Source organism: Tiliqua scincoides, chromosome 6, assembly GCF_035046505.1.
Source record: "Tiliqua scincoides isolate rTilSci1 chromosome 6, rTilSci1.hap2, whole genome shotgun sequence".
NCBI classification, from domain to species: Eukaryota; Metazoa; Chordata; class Lepidosauria; order Squamata; family Scincidae; genus Tiliqua; species Tiliqua scincoides.
This window is the reverse complement of record NC_089826.1, coordinates 83,072,109-83,093,700: the sequence shown is the minus strand read 5'-3', so window position 1 is coordinate 83,093,700 and position 21,592 is coordinate 83,072,109. Positions and strand designations below refer to the sequence as shown.

Below are 21,592 nucleotides of genomic sequence, written 5' to 3'. Positions count from 1 at the left end.
CCAAGCGAGACTATGAGAAACGCATGGCCAGCAACATTAAGGGGAATAATAAAAGCTTCTTCAAATATGTTAGAAGCAGGAAACCCGCCAGAGAAGCGGTTGGCCCTCTGGATGGTGAGGGAGGGAAAGGGGAGATAAAAGGAGACTTAGAGATGGCAGAGAAATTAAATGAGTTCTTTGCATCTGTCTTCACGGCAGAAGACCTCGGGCAGATACCGCTGCCCGAACGGCCCCTCCTGACCGAGGAGTTAAGTCAGATAGAGGTTAAGAGAGAAGATGTTTCAGACCTCATTGATAAATTAAAGATCAATAAGTCACCGGGCCCTGATGGCATCCACCCAAGAGTTATTAAGGAATTGAAGAATGAAGTTGCAGACCTCTTGCCTAAGGTATGCAATTTGTCCCTCAAAACAGCCACGGTGCCAGAAGATTGGAGGATAGCAAATGTCACGCCTATTTTTAAAAAGGGAAAGAGGGGGGACCCGGGAAACTATAGGCCGGTCAGCCTAACATCCATACCGGGTAAGATGGTGGAATGCCTCATCAAAGATAGGATCTCAAAACACATAGATGAACAGGCCTTGCTGAGGGAGAGTCAGCATGGCTTCTGTAAGGGTAAGTCTTGCCTCACAAACCTTATAGAATTCTTTGAAAAGGTCAATAGGCATGTGGATTTGGGAGAACCCGTGGACATTATATATCTGGACTTTCAGAAGGCGTCTGACACGGTCCCTCACCAAAGGCTACTGAAAAAACTCCACAGTCAGGGAATTCGAGGACAGGTCCTCTCATGGATTGAGAACTGGTTGGAGGCCAGGAAGCAGAGAGTGGGTGTCAATGGGCAATTTTCACAATGGAGAGAGGTGAAAAGCGGTGTGCCCCAAGGATCTGTCCTGGGACCGGTGCTTTACAACCTCTTCATAAATGACCTGGAGACAGGGTTGAGCAGTGAAGTGGCTAAGTTTGCAGACGACACCAAACTTTTCCGAGGGGTGAAGACCAGAAGTGATTGTGAGGAGCTCCAGAAGGATCTCTCCAGACTGGCAGAATGGGCAGCAAAATGGCAGATGCGCTTCAATGTCAGTAAGTGTAAAGTCATGCACATTGCGGCAAAAAATCAAAACTTTCGATATAGGCTGATGGGTTCTGAGCTGTCTGTGACAGATCAGGAGAGAGATCTTGGGGTGGTGGTGGACAGGTCGATGAAAGTGTCGACCCAATGTGCGGCGGCAGTGAAGAAGGCCAATTCTATGCTTGGGATCATTAGGAAGGGTATTGAGAACAAAACGGCTAGTATAATAATGCTGTTGTACAAATCTAGGGTAAGGCCACACCTGGAGTATTGTGTCCAGTTCTGGTTGCCGCATCTCAAAAAAGACATAGTGGAAATGGAAAAGGTGCAAAAGAGAGCGACTAAGATGATTACGGGGCTGGGGCACCTTCCTTATGAGGAAAGGCTATGGCGTTTGGGCCTCTTGAGCCTAGAAAAGAGACGCCTGAGGGGGGACATGATTGAGACATACAAAATTATGCAGGGAATGGACAGAGTGGATAGGGAGATGCTCTTTACACTCTCACATAATACCAGAACCAGGGGACATCCACTAAAATTGAGTGTTGGGCGGATTTGCCCAGTGCCTTACTAAATGATTTGTGTTCAATTAATCTTGGATCATGCACAGGAAAGATCATCCAAAATGGTGATGACCTTATCTTTAGGGCACTGGTTCTCAAACTTTTAGCACCAGGACCCACTTTTTAGAATGGGAATCTGTCAGGACCCACCAGAAGTGATATGACTGAAAATGACTTCATCAAGCAGGAAAATTTTTAACAATCCTAGGCTGAAATCCTACCCATACTTATCCAGGAGTAAGCCCCATTGACTGTCAGTATTAGAAGCATATACATAGTACCCTGTTCAATGTACAGATCTGTAACATTTCCTCAAATATAGTCACATACCAGGGTAGCGTCAAGTTTAATAAAAATAAAATAGTGAAATGAATGGGGACCCACCTGAAATTGGATTGCATCCCACCTAGTGGGTCCTGACCCACAGTTTGAGAAACACTGCTTTAGGGATTAGGGCTCACAAATTTCTGATCATTCTTCCCTTAAGTAAACACCATGAAGCTGTCCTGTATGGAGTCCTATAGAACTAACCCAGTTCTGTCTACTCCAACCTGCAACACCCCTCCATGGCAAAGGTCTTTCTCTGTTCTACTGAGATCTTTTTAGCTGGAGATTCCAGGAATTGTACCTGGGCCTTTATGAAAAGCATGTACTGTATTCTACCACCGAGGTATGACTCCTATATATATTTTTATATAGCATATTTTTTTTAAAAAAAATCAATAAAGACTCCTATTAGCTTTAGGGAACTGGGTGGCCTTCTGGAGGCTTATAAAACTGAGCTGACATTAGTCTTTTAAGGTCTATTTTTTCTTTACTAAAATCTCCACAACCTTCTGACATATTTAAAAATTACCAGCAAGAGTGTCTACTCAGAACTGCTGAGCACTTCAGGCATAATAACCAATCTGTGTTCAATGATCCTTACTTTAATACAAAAGAAATGTGCCTTGCTGGATCAGATCAAGGTTTATCTAATCCAGGGTTCTTTGCATGAGTCCCAACAACCAGCAGTCACTAGACCAGAGGCCTGTGGGCCACATATGGTCCGCGGAAGCTCTTTATCTAGCCCACATTGGGCTCTCTTGGTGCCACTGTTTCAGCAGCACCACTTCTGCTGAGGTTCTCGGAGAGAGAGACAGAAGAAGGTCTCAGAAGGCAAGAAATGCTACCGGGGGGGGGGAGGGTGGACCAAGAAGGGTGAGGGAAGGAGATGCTGACAAGGTGCTGGGAGAGTGCAATTATCACATGGGCTGCTCTTTCAGCAGCACCAAGGAATCATAAGAACAGCCCCACTGGATCAGGCCATAGGCCCATCTAGTCCAGCTTCCTATATCTCACAGCAGCCCACCAAATGCCCAGGGAGCACACCAGACAACAAGAGACCTCATCCTGGTGCCCTCCTTTGCATCTGGCATTCTGACATAGCCCATTTCTAAAATCAGGAGGTTGCGCATACACATCATGGCTTGGACCCCATAATGGATTTTTCCTCCAGAAACTTGTCCAATCCCCTTTTAAAGGCCTCCAGGCCAGACGCCATCACCACATCCTGTGGCAAGGAGTTCCACAGACCAACCACACTCTGAGTAAAGAAATATTTTCTTTTGTCTGTCCTAACTCTCCCAACACTCAATTTTAGGTCACTTGCGATGCCTTGGCAGAAGCGACACAGCTGAAAGGGTGGCCCACATGATCACTGGGCTTTCTCAGCATGATATTGCGCTCTCCCATAACTTGAAAATATTATCAAGAGTTGTATAATTTCTCTTCCGTCATTTGCAACTCTATGAGTTCCTAATTGAGACCAAAGTGCTTGTTTCTGGTCATCATCCACTTAGAGATGTCATTCCTGCTTAAAGATGCCACTTCCAGCCCTCAGCAGGCACCATGAATGCTATTTGGCCCACTGTATGAAACTTGTTGGACACCCCTGTGCTTGATAGTCCACAGCCAATGGGCTAGTGGTTTGCAGTGAACACTGCCTACTTTTTCACCAATGTCACGACATGCGCAAGTCGTGGTTGGGGAAGCAACAGTGAGCTCAAATCGCAGAGGCGATCGCATTGCCACAGTGCATTGTGATGGGTTGCCTGGTAACAGGACTGCACGGAAGTTTTGACAGAAAAATACATGAGGCAGCAACCTTGCTGAAGCTAAGCCAGTGAGACTCCGACTAGTACCAGGATGGGAGCCCACCATGTGTACCACTTCAAGTTTCAGCACAGAAGATGGGCAGGCTAAGATAATAACATCAATAATGAATCATGGACAAAGGGTGAAGTCAGAGCCCACTAAGAGGCCTCTTCCGCAATTCCTCTAATGCAGGGGTCTCCAAACTTTTTGGCCAGAGGGCCGCATCAATATCTGGCATGGTGCTGAGGGCCAGGAAAAAATTTAAATATAAAAAATAAATAAATTAAATATGGAACTTAGATGAGTGAATAAATGAATGAATGGGCTCAATCATTCAACCTCTCTGGCCCTCAGAAACCCTCCAGACACAATCAGAACCCAGTTCTGGTCATGTTCAGTTGAGTGGGCCAGAGACTTTCAGCGGACAAGAGGCTGGCCGCGGGCCAGGTAGAGGCTTGCCGCGGGCCGCATCTGACCCCCGTCCTGGGGTTTGGAGACCCCTGCTCTAATATATGGAATGAGCCTAGTGATGAATTGCAATCTCCATTTGTCCACAGCACGACTAAGCATTAACCTAAACCAGTGGTTCCTAAACTGGGCGCCATGGCACCCAGGAGCACTGCGAACTCCTGGGGCACCATGGGATGTCCCCAGCAACTTCTTCTTACTGACTTTCCCAAATTCCACCATTCTGAATCTCGCACACTTCAAAATGGTGGCACCCAGGATGGCCAGGTGATGGCGCTGCTGTGACAGAGCTCTGTGATTGCAGGGTGCCATGACTGTGATGAGTTTGGGAACCACTGACCTAAGCAATTGATTCGCTAAGAATTCCAACACTGCTGCCATTTATCACTTTGAACATATGAGGTTTGTGGATGGCTGTGACTGCTTTTTGGAGATTTGCAGTTCAACCTTTTATGATGATACACAAGGGCCTAGATATTGTCAACACAACACATTTTCCCAGCAAAGAACAGGCATTATAGATGTACAGCAAGGCACAAAACTCAGCAGTTGGGTTGTTAAAGATGTGATGCAAAGAGGTTTAAATACCATTTTGAATTTGAAGGAACACAACCAGGAACACAAAGGTGAGAAGGCTGGCTGGACTGTGAAACAACAAGACTAGCACTCTGGCCCCAGTATGTTTAAACCAATGGGGCTGTCTGCATCACTAGAGACACTGCATTCAGTGATTACTGCCCATGCACGTGTCCTTCAAATGTAATGTGTATCTTAGGTGAATACAGGTTGGTACCTGTAGGGGATCCACTCCCCAAAACCTGCAGATAATCGAATGTTCAGGTGAGGGCCATCAGAGGACATTCCAGTTGCACCTGGAGGTGTTGTGAGGCGTGGAAAGATCTGAGTGCTCCAGAAGGCCTCCCAGAGGCTTCCCAGAGGCACTTCCAGTTTTTTGTCAAATCACATGCCTCTCAAATGCCTCTGGGAGGCCTTCTGAGGCATGCGGAGGCCATGCGCAACCTCTCCGCACCTCAAAATACCTCCCAGGCACAACCGGAAGGATCTTCTGGTTGCCCCTGGGGGTTTGTTCAGTCAAATCCGTGGGTCCCAAATTTGCAGATAAGGAGGGCCCACCTGCAGTTCTGGTGAGTCATTAAGGAAAGCATCCTATAGTAGTTGGGCCCTGAGGTTCTGAAGACAAGAATGGCAGCAGGTCACAGCCTTCGCACAAAAAGAAGCACGCCACAATGTGGCTATAGGGCACTATTGCAGATTTAGAAGCGCTTCAAGACCACAAGACTCAAGGAGATGAACCCATTTCAGCCCACAGGCGTACACATTTGATCCCTGATGCAGGTATGCAACATTGGGCAGGAATGACTTAAGAATGTAAAGTCCAATAAATCCTCGCCTTGTTGACAACTTGTATCATTCAGACACTGGGAGAAGAAACAAGCTAGCATCAATAGGAGTAACCCCATAAGGAACAATGAGGGGATGGAAGAACAGCAGATAATTGCCAACTTTCCTACAACAGAGTATAGGGAACAGGCTACATTTGGCAGCCAATCGCAGCACACCCACCCAAGTACTAAGCCACAATTATTTCCAGAGGCTCAAATACTGGGCCCTGACCAACACAATGATTTTCAATGAAGACAAAGTCCTGACGTAAGTACAAAAGAGGTGTAAGTAGAGGGTAGGGATGGCCTGGCTGGAAAACCTGCCTTAGTAAACCTAAAGCGGAGCATGTGAACGTGAGCCAGCAGTGTGTGCAACTGCAAAAAAAGCAAATGCAATGCTGGGCTACATTAACAAAGCCATAGAGTACAGAATAAAATAAGTCATAATTTCATTCTGTTCTGCACTAGTCAGACCTTCCTTGGAGGACTGCAACCAGTTCTAAGCACCACATTTTAAGAAGGACATTAGTAAGATGGAACGAGTTCAGCAGAGGGCAACAATGATGGTGAGAAGTCTGGGAACCAAGTCCTATGTGAAGCAGTTACAAGAGCTTGGTACGTTCAACCTGCAGAAGAGAGGGCTAAAGGGAAGATAGGATAGCCGCCTTGAAGGCTGCAATCCTATACACCTGGGAGTAAGTCCAACTGAACTCAAGGAAGCTGACTTCTCAGTAGACATGCATGCAATTGCGCTGAAAGTATCTGGACGGCTATCACGCAGAAGAGGGCAGGACTTACTTTCTGTGTTTCCTCAGGGCAGAATCAGGACCAATGGATTGAAACTACAGGAACTAGACTTGTGGCCCAATTCTATCCTAACTTAATGTCAGAGGGGCACACGCGTTCACTCGTGCAAGCCATCGCAAAAATGCATTCAGCACTTTGCAATGGCACGCCTTCCAGCGCCAGCAGATGGAACTCTGCCCACCACAGCAGGTAGGTCCGGTGTAGGGGTGGAGGAAGGCCAGGGGACCCTTCCTCCAGAAATATCAAATTTCTGAAAAAGGATGCAAGTCCTGTAATATGGGAAGCAAACATTTAGATGAAAATGGACATCATCCTCTCCTATCACCAGCACAGTCTCCGGCACCTGGTGGATCTCAGTTAAGCCCCATTGTTTCCCATTGTAGGATGGGAACTCTACCTGTGTGCCCGTCACCTTTTCCCATCCTTTTCCATGCCTATCCAGTTACTTGTGTTCCTCCCATATGTAACTAGCCTTAGGCCGAGAGGAATGGGTTGATAGGGCCACAGAGGACTTCAATACCCTCTAATGCCCTGCCGTGCTGTCTCCACACAGGTGTAGGTGGTGGGAAATTTTGTGTCCGAAGAGTTAGACAAAAGTAAATATTTAATCTGTGGAACTCCTTGCCACAGGATGTGGTGATGGCGTCTGGCCTAGATGCCTTTAAAAGGTTATTGGACAGTTTTCTAGAAGAAAAGTCCAACACGGGTTACAAGCCATGACAAGTAGGCTATCTCAGAAAGGCAGATGGAAGAGAGTGGCAACAGGATGCAGATATCTTGTTGTCTTTTGTGCTCCCTAAGGCATCTGGTGGGCCACTGTGTGATACAGGAAGCTCAACTAGATGGGCCTTTGGCCTGCTCCAGGGGGGTCTTCTTATGGAAGCAAAAAAACAGCATTCAGCTGACTTCTACTGGGATCCTCGTGGCACAAGGGCATGTGTCCATACCATATGCATAGCTTTTACACAGCAAAATCTGAATCCAATTGGTATGAAAATGGAGGGAGGAAGTACTCTGTCCAGAATCCCACGTGCATGACTGTTGCAGAAGACAGAAGTGGTGCTGCACATGTGCTCCATGTCAGCAGTAGCTCTTCCAGCATCCCCTTGTTTTACCATCTACCAGGGACACATTCTAGCATCTATAACAACCACATAGAATACCTACCTCTAAGAACTGAAAGCAACCACAGTGGGCTTGGAGAATACGTCTCCTCCTATCCACTGGGATAGTTTCCTAGCAACCGCACACTCTCTAGTACCTAGGCAACTTAAAAGTGTCTCATCTAATCTGCAAACAAAGAGAGGAGACATCTCATACACGCACCTCTGCACCAGTGTTCTAGGTCATGCTACTCATCAGGAATGCATTTGGCCAAGGGCCAACAGAAACAATTTCACACACACTCCAACTATGCCTGTTAATATTCTCCAGTGCCTACAATCTTATAAGAACATAAGAACAGCCCAGTTGGATCAGGCGATCCATGGCCCATCTAGTCCAGCTTCCTGTAACTCACAGTGGCCCACCAAATGCCCCAGGGAGCACACCAGATAACAGGAGACCTGCATCCTGGTGCCCTCCCTTGCATCTGGCATTCTGACATAGCCCATTTCTAAAATCAGGAGGTTGCACATATACATCATGGCTTGTAACCCCTGATGGATTTTTCCTCCAGAAATTTGGAGGAAATCCCAATCCCCTTGAACAGGCACAGTACACCGTATGCAGTCCCCTTGAACAGATACAGTACACAATGCTATTGCCATTAGCTGCCCAATGGAACCTTATTTGGGTCTAAGCTTTTGCAACGAGTCAAAACCTTTCCTAAAATGATGTGCTATATGAACAATTTTCAGGAATTTCTTGGGGGGGGGGGCAGGGGAGTGTATACCAAAGCCAGTATTACATCCGCAAAACCATGCCACCTTAAAAAATCATCTATAATTTAATTTTCAAACATATTTTCTATCGCTGCCTTCTCATAGTCATTAAGATTAATTCTGAATTATTTGGGCCCAGGAGGACTTTAGCAATGTGATCTTCATTTGTAGATACATACCATAGGCATGGTCATGAATGGGAATTGGCAGTCCTTAAAATGCTATAAGCAGCATACTTAAATCTTAAGAATCACTATGAAGCAATTAAGAACCATTTTAAGATCTGAAATGTTTTATAGGGAGTCTTCCATATGGAGGATATTTCCTCCTCTGCCTCTTCATTTTCAGTAGATATATAACCGAAGCACAGTGCATCCTGCAGTTCCCGAGAGGCACAAATCCTACCAAAACCTCTCTCTGATGTGCTTGTTACCTAGCAGCAATACCCCAACAACCTGATAACCTGGAAGTAATCCCAGTGTGTTAATCATAAGAAATATCTAAATGGCATTTCTCCACTTCCAACCAACAATATAACACAGAGATCAGTCCTCCCAGTTCTACATGGTTCTTCAATGTAGGATCAAACTACTAGACATTACATTAAGCACATCATTAGTGCTGACAGCTTAACCGATTCCCAGTTCTGCCATCTGAGGCTACAATAGGGGGAGGGCTTTTACCCTATCAGTGGTCTCACTCTAGATCCACCAGCACCACCACAGATACACATTGGGTCCAATCCTATCCAATTTTCCAGTGCTGATGCACCCGTGCCAACAGGGCATGCACTGCATCCTGCAGTGGGTCTGGGGGAGTCACCAAGTCCTCCTCAAGGACACCGATTCCCTTACTTTAGGACTGCATTGCAGCTGCATCACTGGAAGGTTGGATAGGATGGACCCATTGGAGTGTGCCCCTGTTCCTTCTCCAGGGGAGGTTCCTCCATAGGAGAAAGAACAGGGGCACAAAGCCACTGCAGTGAGTGATCCCTCCTCCAGGAACCCAGAGGGGTTGTTATGTGACGTTGTGATGTCCCAGGCACCGGGATAGAGCATTACACTTCTATCTGCAACTGCTTATGCTGTCCCAAGGCGAACCTCCTGGTTGCTAGCACAACAGGAACACCAGGTAAGATTGTTCTAGGCCAGGGGTGTCCAAAGTTTTTGGCAGGAGGGCCACATCATCTCTCTGACACTGTGGCGGGGGCCGGGAGGGAAAAAGAATTAATTTACATTTAAAATTTGAATAAATTTACATAAGTTTACATAAATGAATATATTAAAGACGAACTTATATGAATGAATGAAGGTCTTGCAATAGCTCAAGGCCTATAAAAGGCCTTGCACAAAGCAAGGCTGGCCTTTCCCTTGCTGCCGCTACTGCATCACAGACGTGAAACAGCAAGCAGTGGAGGGAGCCCTCATCCCACAGCTCACGCCAGAGGTCAAACAGTCACCCTCACGTTGTGAGCAGCTGCTTCGGGCCAGTGCGGGCTCCAACAAATCTCTGGAGGGCCAGAGGCTCATTGGAGACTGGGGGCTTCCTGAGGGCTGCATTGAGAGGCCATGAGGGCCACATGTGGCCCCAGGGCCGGGGTTTGGGCACCCCTGTTCTAGATAGTAAAGGGAGTGAGGCTGCACATGCCCATAAGGCAGGCCCCAGCATAAAGGGTTGAGTCAGATCCAGCAAGTAGCAACAGGATGCAAGGCCGAGGCTCTGTCTGCACACCAAGGAAGGAGACAGTAGCATGAGGAGGCTATCCTGGGAGGAAGAGGAAGCTGTCTAACCCAGGTGCATCAAACCCTTTTCACACAGTGGGCCAAACAGTATTCACAATGCCTGCTGAGGGCCAGAAGTTATGTCATTAAGCAGGAAGCGATGTCATAAAGCTGGTCACGACAGTAGCGGAACCCCCCAGCCCACACCCGGGGCAAAGATCCGTGATGGTGCCCCCCCGTGGGATGCCGCTGTCCCCCACATGCACATCTTTCCCCCCCCCTCGTTACTTGGAGCGCAACCCCAGGACACATTGGGGAAGCCTCCAGAAGCTTCCTAGATGCTGTAAACTGTGCTTCTGGCAGACCGGAAGCAGTTTCCAACCATGCTGGGAAACTCCGAGAGGCTTCCGCGGGGTCCTAAAGGTGTGCAAGGCTCCGAGCCATGGCTTTTGCCCCATCAAGTGAAGGGGAGGTCCACCACTGGGTCATGACCAGAAATAAGCACTTTTTTCTCACTTATGAATTCGTTGACTACAAATGACCGAAAAGACTATATGCAAATCTCAGTCACACTTTCGAGATATGGGAGAGCCTAATTATCATGGAGGCTGAATTATCGCTCAGCCAATGACACCCCAGCACAGCTCAGCAGCTGAGAGTAGCTGGGGGTGGTGCTGGGAGAGCCTGGGAGCCAAGGAAAAAGCTTTCACAGGCCACATCCGGACTGCAGGATTCATGTTTGTCACCCCTGGCCGAACCCTCTCCAAGCCAAACTGTGGCAACATGGGAATGCTCCCCTGGCCAAGCAGCAGGATTCTTTCCAGACAGATGAGGAGGAGAGGTGAATGAGGCCCAACATGGTCATACTGTGAATATGGCAAGATAGGAGCCCCCCTCCCACTTGGACAAGAGACTGGGGAGCCCCAGACATTATTGTTAGCTATATAAGAACATAAGAACAGCCCCACTGGATCAGGCCATAGGCCCATCTAGTCCAGCTTCCTGTATCTCACAGCGGCCCACCAAATGCCCCAGGGAGCACACCAGATAACAAGAGACCTCATTCTGGTGCCCTCCCTTGCATTGGCGTTCTGACATAGCCCTTTTCTAAAATCAGGAGGTTGCACATGTACATCATGGCTTGTAACCCGTAATGGATTTTTCCTCCAGAAACTTGTCCAATCCCCTTTTAAAGGTATGCAGGCCAGATGCCATCACCACATCCTGTGGCAAGGAGTTCCACAGACCAACCACACGCTGAGTAAAGAAATATTTTCTCTTGTCTGTTCTAACTCTCCCAACACTCAATTTTAGTGGATATCCCCTGGTTCTGGGGATATCTACCTACACCTGTGATAACTATCATATATGTTGTTGTCCAACGATCCACAAATATCAAGTTGTTTTACTAACCATTCTCTATCCTTTTTTTTGGTCCTATTTATTAGCTTCCTACCTGCCACGCATACACCTACCCAAGTCTTCTGATGTGTGCAGCTTCCTAGGGAGACAGCGATTTCTCTCGTTTGTGCTGTGGTCTGCGGAAGGCACACCACAGCATGAATTTCCTCCTTTTCAAACTGCATCACAAGGCAAGCCTTGCCTCTCACTTGCAAGGCTTGGAGAAATGAAGTAACAGCAGGAGTTTCTCCTGCTGCTTCCAATATCGTCTACGCACCAATATCATCTACACCAGAGTGGTCCAACACACGGGGCACATGCGGCCCACCAACCTTGTGCTGGAGGCTGCTGAGTGGCATGCAGCCCCCAAATCCCCCTCTGAGGCAGCTGCATGACCACTTACTCCAGCAGATGATGAGCAAAAGCGCTTCACTTGTCGCCTGCTGGAACAGGGCAGGGCAGGGCATGCTGGCCTCACGAGACCTCCTTGCCCAGCATGCCCTGCCCTCAAGCAAAGAATCATCGTCTGCTTGAGCGCAGGGCATGCTAAGCAAGGAAGGTCTCTTAAGGTCGGCCAGCGCTGCGAGACCTTCCCCAGGACGCCCCACTTGACTCCAGCTGAGGAGCGCAAAGGCAGTGGAAGGGAAGCGGGCACGCTGGAGGCATTTTGGTTCTCCTGCCGCACCTGCCTGCCTTCCCCTTTCTTCTCCTGCCTGTCTTCTCCTTTGGAGAAGGCAGGCAGATTGAAAAGCACTCACCTCCACTTTGAACCTGTTGAAGTCATTTGGACAGCTCAGAACGTGCAAGAAATTAGCAGTCATGACGTCACTATGAATTACTTCTGGGTTGGCCTGTGGTGCCCCAACCAGGGGTCATGCAAGGGTCATGTGGTCCCCGGCGGTCCAAAGTTGAACCACACTGATCTACACTTCTGTGCTTGTGAAACAAGGCTCTGCCTTTCCCTCTGACAAGTGCAGAAGGCTTGGAAGAATGACAAAGGCAACTTGTAAAAGAAAAGAACCAGCAGGAGAAAAGTCCACAGTTAAGTGCCCCTGATGAGTGAAGCTGTGGGTGCCTGATGCTGTCATGGATTAACACACTTCCCTGCTACCAGTTACCAGGGCCCTCTTACAAGCTTTAATTGTATCCAGTTGCTTTGCTCTGGGTTTGGAACTGGATATTTTGTGGAATAAACCAGAGATCTTATGCTGGGGGGATTAAAATTATTTTTCTATTGTTTACACCTTGATCCTCTTGATCAGAGGCATCAAACACTAGGCCCATGGGCTAAATGCAGCCCACAGAAGCTCGTTATCCAGCCCACATGATAGCTGAGTTCTCCCAGCACCACTACCAGCTGCTCTCAGCTGGTGAGCTGTGCCAAGGTGTCACTGCTGAAAGGGTGGCCATTGTAATAATTGGGCTCTCCACCATCTTGAAAATTCGATCAAGATCTGTATATTTTTCTCTTCGGTCATTTGCAGCTAATGAGTCCCTATGTAAGAACAAAGTGCTTATTTCTGGTCCACACCTGCTTAATGACATATCTTCCTGCTGAACAACATAACTTCTGGCTCTCAGCAGGCATCATGAATGGTCTGCTACATGAAACAAGTTTGACACCCCAACTCTAGATCTAAATCCTATGTCTTTCCACTGATTAGGCATCTTCTGAAACCTACTTTTTCATTTAGTGATTGTGTGCTTCCCTTGGATACTGAACAGGTGATATAAACAGAAGACGAAAAGATAACTACTCCTGAAGAAAGCATCAGCTACAGTCTCTGCACACACCTCACCCTCCAGAAAGCAGCAAGACTCTCCCATCTGACATGCAAGTTGAGAGGGGGGAGGTTAATGCCACTGATGGAGGTTCATCCCATTAAGGACAGGAACATTTAGAAAGGTTCAAAATCCATTTTCTTATAAGGCAAGTCCCTATTTTCATCCTTCACTGAAGACATTTAGGGCCTAATCCTATCCAACTTTCCAACACAGATGCAGCCATGTCAATGGGATGTGCACTGCATCCTGTGGTTGCAGGGGCAGTCAAGGATGCCACCTTAAGGTATGGAAACATTTGTTCTCTTACTCCAGACTGCATCAGCGCTGAAAAGTTGGAAAGGATTGGGCCCTCAGTCTTTCAAAGAATGAGCTAAACTTCTTTGGACTAGATCTGCAGAGACCTCTACAAAAATTACTAGCCCAGCTGCTAAAACATACATCATGCTAGTTGTCTGTAATATACTGATGGCCTCATAAGCCAGAATGAACTCCAAATTATAAAGCTTCACTGATCACTTAGACAAGAGGCATCTTTGCCAAAGGCCACCAGGCCAGTGGCTAGATTCAAGCTTCCAATAGGGAAGAGATCTTTCTCACGCAGCACTAAACAGGAACACACATTTTCATCAGTCTCGTGAGTTATAACATCACGTCTCAGAGGCAGCCTGATGACAAGTGCAAATATTGAAAGGAAAGAAATAAGGAGAGTGTTGAAGAAGATTAAAGTTAATGTGGAAAATCAAGTGGGGAGGTGGTAAGGTACAGGGTTGGTTCTTGGTATCCATGGGGGATCAATTCCCAAACTCCCTGCAGATAATGAAAGGCATACAACTGGCCCTTGATATCTGTGGGGACCCATTCCCAGACTCGCCCATGGTACAAATTTCCGCAGATAATGAAATCCATAGAAAGCCCTTAAAGGCACATGAATATCCGTGGAAAGCCTTGAGGCCATTCAGATACAGGCTAGGCACCCACGCTGAATCAAATTCATGGGTGCCGAAACCGCAGATGAGAAGGGTCAACCGTACTGTATATACCTATATGTCTCTAAAACATATAGTCATACCCCATGGGAAATCCTCATGTAAAAGTCCAGTTTAAGCACCCGGCTCTACTGATTTCAAATTTATTTATTTATTTATTAGATTTGTATTCCACCCTTCTCCCTGAAGGGCACCGAGTGAGCAGGAGAACTTCCTGTGGGACTAAGTTCTCAACTATTATTCATTTAACAAGCTTATGCGTACACAACTATGGATTCTTGGAGTAAACTGTTAGGCCACAATCCTACACAGTTACATGAGACTAAGTCCCACTGAACTCAACAGTACTTCTGAGTAGATGTACGTAGGATTGTGCTATTAAATTATATCCCTGTAAACATTTCACTGTGATCCATCCACTAATTCCTCATCTGGAAGTGTTCACATTTTGGGACAACCATTATTATTCTTTTAAATAAATTACAGTTGATGTTTTAGTCACATTGAATGCGCTGGCAAGCTTGAAGGAAGGTTATAAATCCAATAAATTTGACCTCTGCACTTCTGTGCTAGTAACTTCAGTTGTGAAATTGCTTACCTTAAACCGTTCTGAGACACCTTCAGTGATGCTGATTGTGAACTCCGCTATTTTGGGAGTACGAAATTTCCCTTTCTTGCGGTCCGGTTCATATTCTGTTTTTGTCTTGACCACCACCTTGTCAAAGAACATCAACAAAAGGTTGATTACTACCTAGAGATCTTGGCAGTCAAAGTCTTATACAATAATAGGCATCAGAGTATCCTTCTGTGTACGACATGCTCATTAAATACAGCCTGTAATGGTAGCCTTAGAGGGGCAGCCCAATCCTACCCAAATTCCTCCACACCAACGCAGTGAGGCCAGCATGCTTCCGCTGTATCCCAGACTGAATTCTGCAGTCTGGAGGTCTCCTCAAGGCAAAAGCCGCAGCCATCATAGCAGGTCTCCAATGGGCTGGCGCATGTCTAAGTAGATTTATGTTGGCGGATTAGGGCCTGGAAGAATTGGAAGACATCCAGGGCTTCCTGGAACCTCCCAATGCCTTATAAGGCATTAAAAAGTCACTTCCGATTTATCCGTTAAACCAGAAGTTGCTTTTTTCGCTTTAGGGTTCAGTCTGAACTCGGCAGAGGCCTGCGACGGACATCCCCAGTCTCTGCTGAGCTCAGAGGCCCCTCGAGAGGCAAAGGGAGCAGAGTTCGCTTCACCCTGGAAGGGGTGTGCACCGGGGTGCATGCACTGGGGGGGCTGGACCTGATTCATAGATAAGTGAATCAGCAGATATGGGATCTGCAGATATGGGGGGCCCTGTAGTAGGTTAAATGGTCCAGACTTTATATAGGGTCCTGTGACTCTGTCTTGTTTAGCTCTTGTGACATTCAGTTGAAATTATACTCATTGAGAACTGCAGGTTCATTTATGTAACCAAGGACAAATTTAAGAGGTTCTTGGTAGAAAAACAATTTGTTCAACATTGTTATCTCAAAATTACAATCCTTGTTTACTCAAACAGGCAATTACATAAATATCTGAGCAATGGCCTGTGGTTAACTTTCAAACTGGTTACATACTAAAGATTGTTTGTAAAATCATTTGGTCCAAGATGAAATGTGGGCATGTCAAAAGCCCCTGATTAACCAGGGGCAACCTTCAACCTCTGATTAAACCCTTGATTGCGTAAAGATCTAGGAAGGGAATTAAAGGCTGACATTGACAAGTCAAGGGTTTTATAAACAAGTGTTATCACCAATATCTAGAAGTTAGGGTGCATTTAGACATACAAACTTGAAGGGATCTAATCAGCAAATTGAACACTGATTATGTAAATCAATTGTCTTGCCCTCATGCTGGCTGTCTTTATTTTATTTTTTCATGAATTCAATTTAACATTTATTCTGTTTGAAAAGTGCTCCAAAGAGGAAAGGGTTGAGTGTCCTTGTGATGTTATAGGAAAAGCAGCCAATCAGTGCTGCAAAGGGGAGGAAGAATTTCCCTTTGAGCTTGGTCCTTCAGAGAGAATTGAATAGCGCAAGGAAAGACAAAGCATATGCTTTTACAGCATGCTCACTGCTCCAGTGAAATATGTCTAGATGCATGTTTAGCAGAGCTAGCTTGCCTCTGTAAGGCACAGAAGGCAACATCAAGGTTATTTTGTTCAAGTGGTTATCTCTGCCTGTGCAGCTGTTCTCTAACTGGAATTTATTATATTCTTAAATAACGAGATGTTTAGGTGATCTGCAAGCAGCCTTCTACTGCTCGAGGAGAGAGAGGCATGGATGCTCCCGGCCTCTTCTGAGTTCCTCCGGAGGCAAGGGGAACAGAGCTCCCTTGGCCACTGTAGAGGTTGCACACAGGGGTGCGCGCACTGGGGGGGGGGGAAGGTTGCAGAAAGGTTGTTCATACGATGTGGCACAGAGCCCAATCCCCCTGCTGTGGTGCAGTGGGGCTGGTGCAGCCTGCATTGCATCCAGTGTGGGAATTGTGGCTGCTAAAGGTCTCCATGAAGTAAGGGGACCTTCATCCCCTTACCCCAGGTAAAGCCCCAGCAGCCTCTATGACCTGCGGGCTGGATACATACATACAACATAAGATTCGCGGGTCGGATATGGCCCCCGGAAGCTCTTTATCCACCCCCATGATAAATGGGTTCTCCCAGCACCACCATCAGCTGCTCTCACCTGTTGAGCTATGAAGCACTGGCAGAAGTAGTCCTGCTGAATAGGAGTACTGGGAGAGCCAAATTGTCAGACTGGCCACCCTTTCACCAGTGCCGCTTCTGCCAAGGCATCACTTCTCAAACCACCTCTCATCTGCCATGCTGCAAAGCAGAAGCAGTGCTGCTGAAAGGGCAGCCCATGTGACGACTGGGCTCTCACTTATCTTGAAAACATGATCAAGTTTTGGGCATTTTCTTCTGTCATTTGCAGCTGATGCGTCAAGAAAAATAAGAAACAAAAATAAGAAATTGCTTATTTCTGGTCCTAGTTAATGACATCACATCCTGTTTAATGACATCACATCCTGATTAATGATGTCACTTCTGGACCTCAGCAGGTGCCATGAATACTATTCAGCCCACTGTATGAAATGAAATGAGTCTGTACCCCCAGGCTAGAGGAACACAGTGATTGTTGTGCCACCCAAGCTATCACACGATGGAACCAACAGTCCAAACCTATGCCAGCCACCAGTATGCGCACTGTTGCAAACATACCATAAGGCATGTTGTGCTAGCAAGGTGGCCCATCCCACCAACGGAAAGACCTGCATTAACCTTCCGCCAACATTTGGAGGCCAGCATCCGCCACAGCAGATAGGCACTCTGCAGGACAGTGGGAGGGGGGAATGGGAGTGGGGAGAATGTAATGGGGCAGGGGGAGGGTGGATCAGATCCAGGAGGGGGCAGGGATGGTGGAGGAGGCCTCAGCCATATCTATCCCCCCTCCTGAGCCTGAAAGCCTGACACGGGTGGCCCGGATTTGCACCAACTATAGAGCTGGCACGGGTATGAGTAGCTCTGTAGAGGCTGCTGGGGCTTTACCTAGGAGAAGGGGATGAAGGTCAGCTTACCTCAAGCAGACTGCAGGCAGCACCAGCCCCACTGCACTACAGCACGGGCATTTGGTCAGGATTGGGCTCTGCGTCACATCATATGAACTGCTCATCGCGTGCAGCCCTCATCAACATGGGGGCTTTCAATGGAGAGTCAGTGGGACTTATCCAGAAGCTCTGCCCACATCCTCATATGCAGAGCTAACGCTGTCACCACTTGTACCTGGTGACTCCCTTCTGCCCCACATCCCTCCAGCTGTGGCTGGTGGACATTTTTATTAGCCTGGCCTGGCCTAAAATGTTTAAACCTTGCTGCACAACTGAACATACCCTTCTGACCTGGGGAAGGGCAAATGCAATCTTTGGTCAATATGAATGGTAGGGGTACAAGCAGTAACCACAGCTAGGAAGCTGAAGGCCCACTCCCTGCCAGTAGAATGTCTGAAACTACGGGCTCCCAGTATGAATTACCAGTGTGCCACAAATGGCCTACAAGTGCGCCGTGGGAGTTGGGGGGAGGGTGTTTATTAGCAGGACCATTGAGAGATGCAAGTCCCCATAAGCACTGCAGTGTGCCTTTCTTACTTGCAGAAGAGTGGGGACATTTTAAAAAACTTTTTATTAGCCCTACATGTTTGAAACCAGGTTAAATTTGTCAAGATACATGGACAAACCAGTATCAGAACCGTCCCTGCAATGATACGAAGAAATTAAAAATCTTCTTGGAACATATCTACCACATGTACTTTATGCCCATTGGCCAACAAAAGCTGTAATCCTATATGCGTTTACCAGGAGTAAGTCCCAGTTAACTCAACTGGGCCTGCTACTGAGTAGACATAGCTAGATTCTCACTTTCAATTGTGTAGTGGTTTTCCTTGAGGAAGGGACAAAGAAATTAACCCCTGCTAATTGGGTAAGAGGCACTTTTTCAAGTGGGTGCGCCTCTTTTTTTAGCAGGAGGAGAGTAACTGGCCCTCCTCACCCAGCACTGTCTGTTCTAGTGGCTGTCTGCTGGTATTCATTTGCATCTTTTAGATTGTGAGCCCTTTTGGGACAGGGAGCCATTTAGTTATTTGATTTTTCTCTGTAAACCGCTTTGTGAACTTTTAGTTGAAAAGCGGTATATAAATACTGTTAATAATAATAATAAATGAGAAGCCAATAGCATGCAGGAGCTACTTAAACTCAATACTGGTGAACCCAGCCCCAGTGCTGCAGGACTGCAGAATGCTGCCCCCCCCCCAATGAGGAATATGCCACACTGACCCCAAGGTGGCCCCACATTCAGTATTTGTCCGAAAACCAGAAGTGGGGTTTAAAGAGCCCCCCTCCGGAGGCCTCAGAAAGACTTCGGGGCATTGAAGGAGGCCCTCTGAAAACCTTGATATGGGAGCCAAGGAATGGGGCATGCAGGTGTGGCGCCCCAGGGGATCTGCCCCCCTTGACCTCCCCAGCAACACCAGTAAAAGTCAACAATGTTTTCCAACCAAGAGTTTGAGAAATTTTGGCTTCTGCAGCAGCAATAATAGATTGGCTGGAATTAGTGGGATTGTGCATGTAAAGCCATTATCTGGTGGGTGAGAGTCACACCCACCCATGAACAAGGCTCCCAGAACACCCATGACAAAGACTGGGTACATCCCACATTACAACAGCTATAACTCCCAGATCCAGGAGTTCTGGGCTTCCACATTATAAAACGCCAAGTCTCCCCCCCCCCCCATGACTGCCTGCTATTTTATTTAACAAACAATCCCAAATGGGCCAGTACAGACTCTGGATTTTTCTCCCAAGTGGCATACAAACGCAGCGGTTTTTTACCAGTTCAAAATGGCACTTCTTGCCCCCAAAGACTCCTGGGAATTATAAAGACTTCTTCTCAGCAACCTCACTCAATCACATCACCCATTCTGCAAGTGCAGTCCCCCAGGGGAGTAGGAATGACCAGGAGTAAGCCAGTCTAATCTGTAGCATTGATGTGCTCGAATGATGCCTTTCAGTCCTTGGGAAACAATGGCTACAAAGTATTGGGAATGAAGCACTGAAACAGAATTCACACCCTGCATTTGTGAAAGCCTCCTCCCAGGCAAGAGGTAAGGAAGTCCCTTGTGGGGTTGTTTTCTGCTTTAGCTCTCCCAAGGGAAAGCTAATGAGAAGCTTGGGGGGGGGGGGAGGTTTTGTTCAGAGGATTTTTCTCAAGCTGCCTTGCCACCCCTGCTAATGGGAGTGTAACCTCATTATTCAGAATCACCTTATTATTCAAACACATCAGGATTAGCTTGACTGCAGATTACAGGCCAAAGTAAATTCAGGCAGGCAGGAGAGAGCTGGAGGTTTAGATGCTGCAGAATGCCGTGAAGATACAGAGACGTTGTACGCTCAGAACAAAGATACCAGACTTAACATTGTAGCGTTTCAACAATACGCCGTAAAGATCAATCCATTTGATTTTCAGAGGAAAATAATTCAAATTATTCGAGACACCCTCATCACCACTGCTGTCAATATATGTGCCCCGTTTAAAGGTTCCCGAGTCAGTGTGGAGTCCCCCGGCCGCATGGAGCCCAGAGTATTTGACCCTCCGTCCCCCTTAGCTATGCCACTGAATTCAATATCCCCCATCAACGCTGCTGTCAATACATTTCCTAAAAGCAAACATGCATTTGGATATCTGGATTCTACAGTGCTGCTTTGTGAGCTCTCGGCGTGGCCAACATCACCTCCTTCTTTTGTTGTTTGCGGGAGATCTGGGTGGGATTGTCTGGGGGGGGGCCAACTGTACCTTATCGGGAGGTGGGAACTGGAGTTGATTGACATCCAGGGGTGTGATCAAGGGGATGGTGTCAAAGCCATCCTCCAGGAGGGGCTGCTTGGTGCTCTTCTCGCTGAAATTGTTCCCCAGCTTCACCATTTTTCCCCCTGAATGAGTCCTGGAAGGGGAAACAAAAAAATGCACAGGTGCAGAAAGGCAAAGGGTGGGTCGCAAGGAGGGCAGGACTGCGCCAGGGGGAGACCCGCTGGACCAGCCCGGCTCAACGCGACCTGCTTGCAGGAGGGGTGGGGGGGGGGCGGAAGGGCTGGATCGCTGCCTCCCCATCGTCAGTTGCGGATGGGGGGAAGCCCAATCCCATGCATGCCTACTCTGAAGCAAGCCCCATTAGAGTCAGTGGGGCTTACTCCCGGGAAAGTGTGCACAGGATTGCAGCCTGAGAGTGGAGGCGGGTTGGGGGGGCGGCTTCCAGGCGATCCAGTCCTACACCTTGAGTAAGCTGCGCATGGGGGGGCCAGGTCCCTGCCCCCCGGGCCCCTCCGCCCCCCGTGCGCACCCCGCGCGCCCCCACCCCCTCATCCCTCCCTCCCTCCGTCCAGCTGCCCCCCCGCGCTGCCCCCAGCAGTGGCTGCGTCGCGCCTCCGAGCAGCTGCCGGTGCGCCCCCCGCGGCCCCCCACCTCGCCTCTGGACGGCCTCTGCGCGCTGCTCCTGCCCGCGATGGAACGACCTCCCGGCGCGGCGAAGGAGAGATCCCTGGGATGCGGTGGCGGGCTGGGCTGGGCTGGGCTGCGCCGGGCTGGCTGGGCGGGGGAAGGAGGGGGCTCCGCCGGGGGGGGGGAGAGCAGCAGCAGCAGCTTCTCCTCGGCGGTGACGCAGCCTCCGCGTCGCTCCCTCCTCCTCCAGCCCGAGCCCGGCAGCAGCACAAAGGAGCCCCTGGGAAGCCGGAGCTGATCGCGCCCCCTGGACAGGCCGCCCCCCGGGCTCCATTCACACGTGCAAAG

At 48.1% G+C, this 21,592-nt stretch overlaps 1 protein-coding gene across 1 annotated transcript in view; it reads right to left on the bottom strand.

Annotated features, from left to right (window-relative positions):
• NSG1 (neuronal vesicle trafficking associated 1) overlaps positions 1-21,362 on the bottom strand; it is a 28,385-nt gene extending 7,023 nt beyond the window's left edge. The window contains exons 1-3 of the mRNA XM_066631858.1: positions 21,269-21,362; positions 20,603-20,750; positions 14,824-14,940 (exon numbers count right to left, since the gene is read on the bottom strand). Of these exons, the coding sequence (XP_066487955.1) occupies positions 14,824-14,940; positions 20,603-20,731 (246 nt within the window). The 5' untranslated portion in view covers positions 20,732-20,750; positions 21,269-21,362. The remainder of the gene's footprint in view (positions 1-14,823; positions 14,941-20,602; positions 20,751-21,268) is intronic.
• Positions 21,363-21,592: the final 230 nt, after the last annotated feature.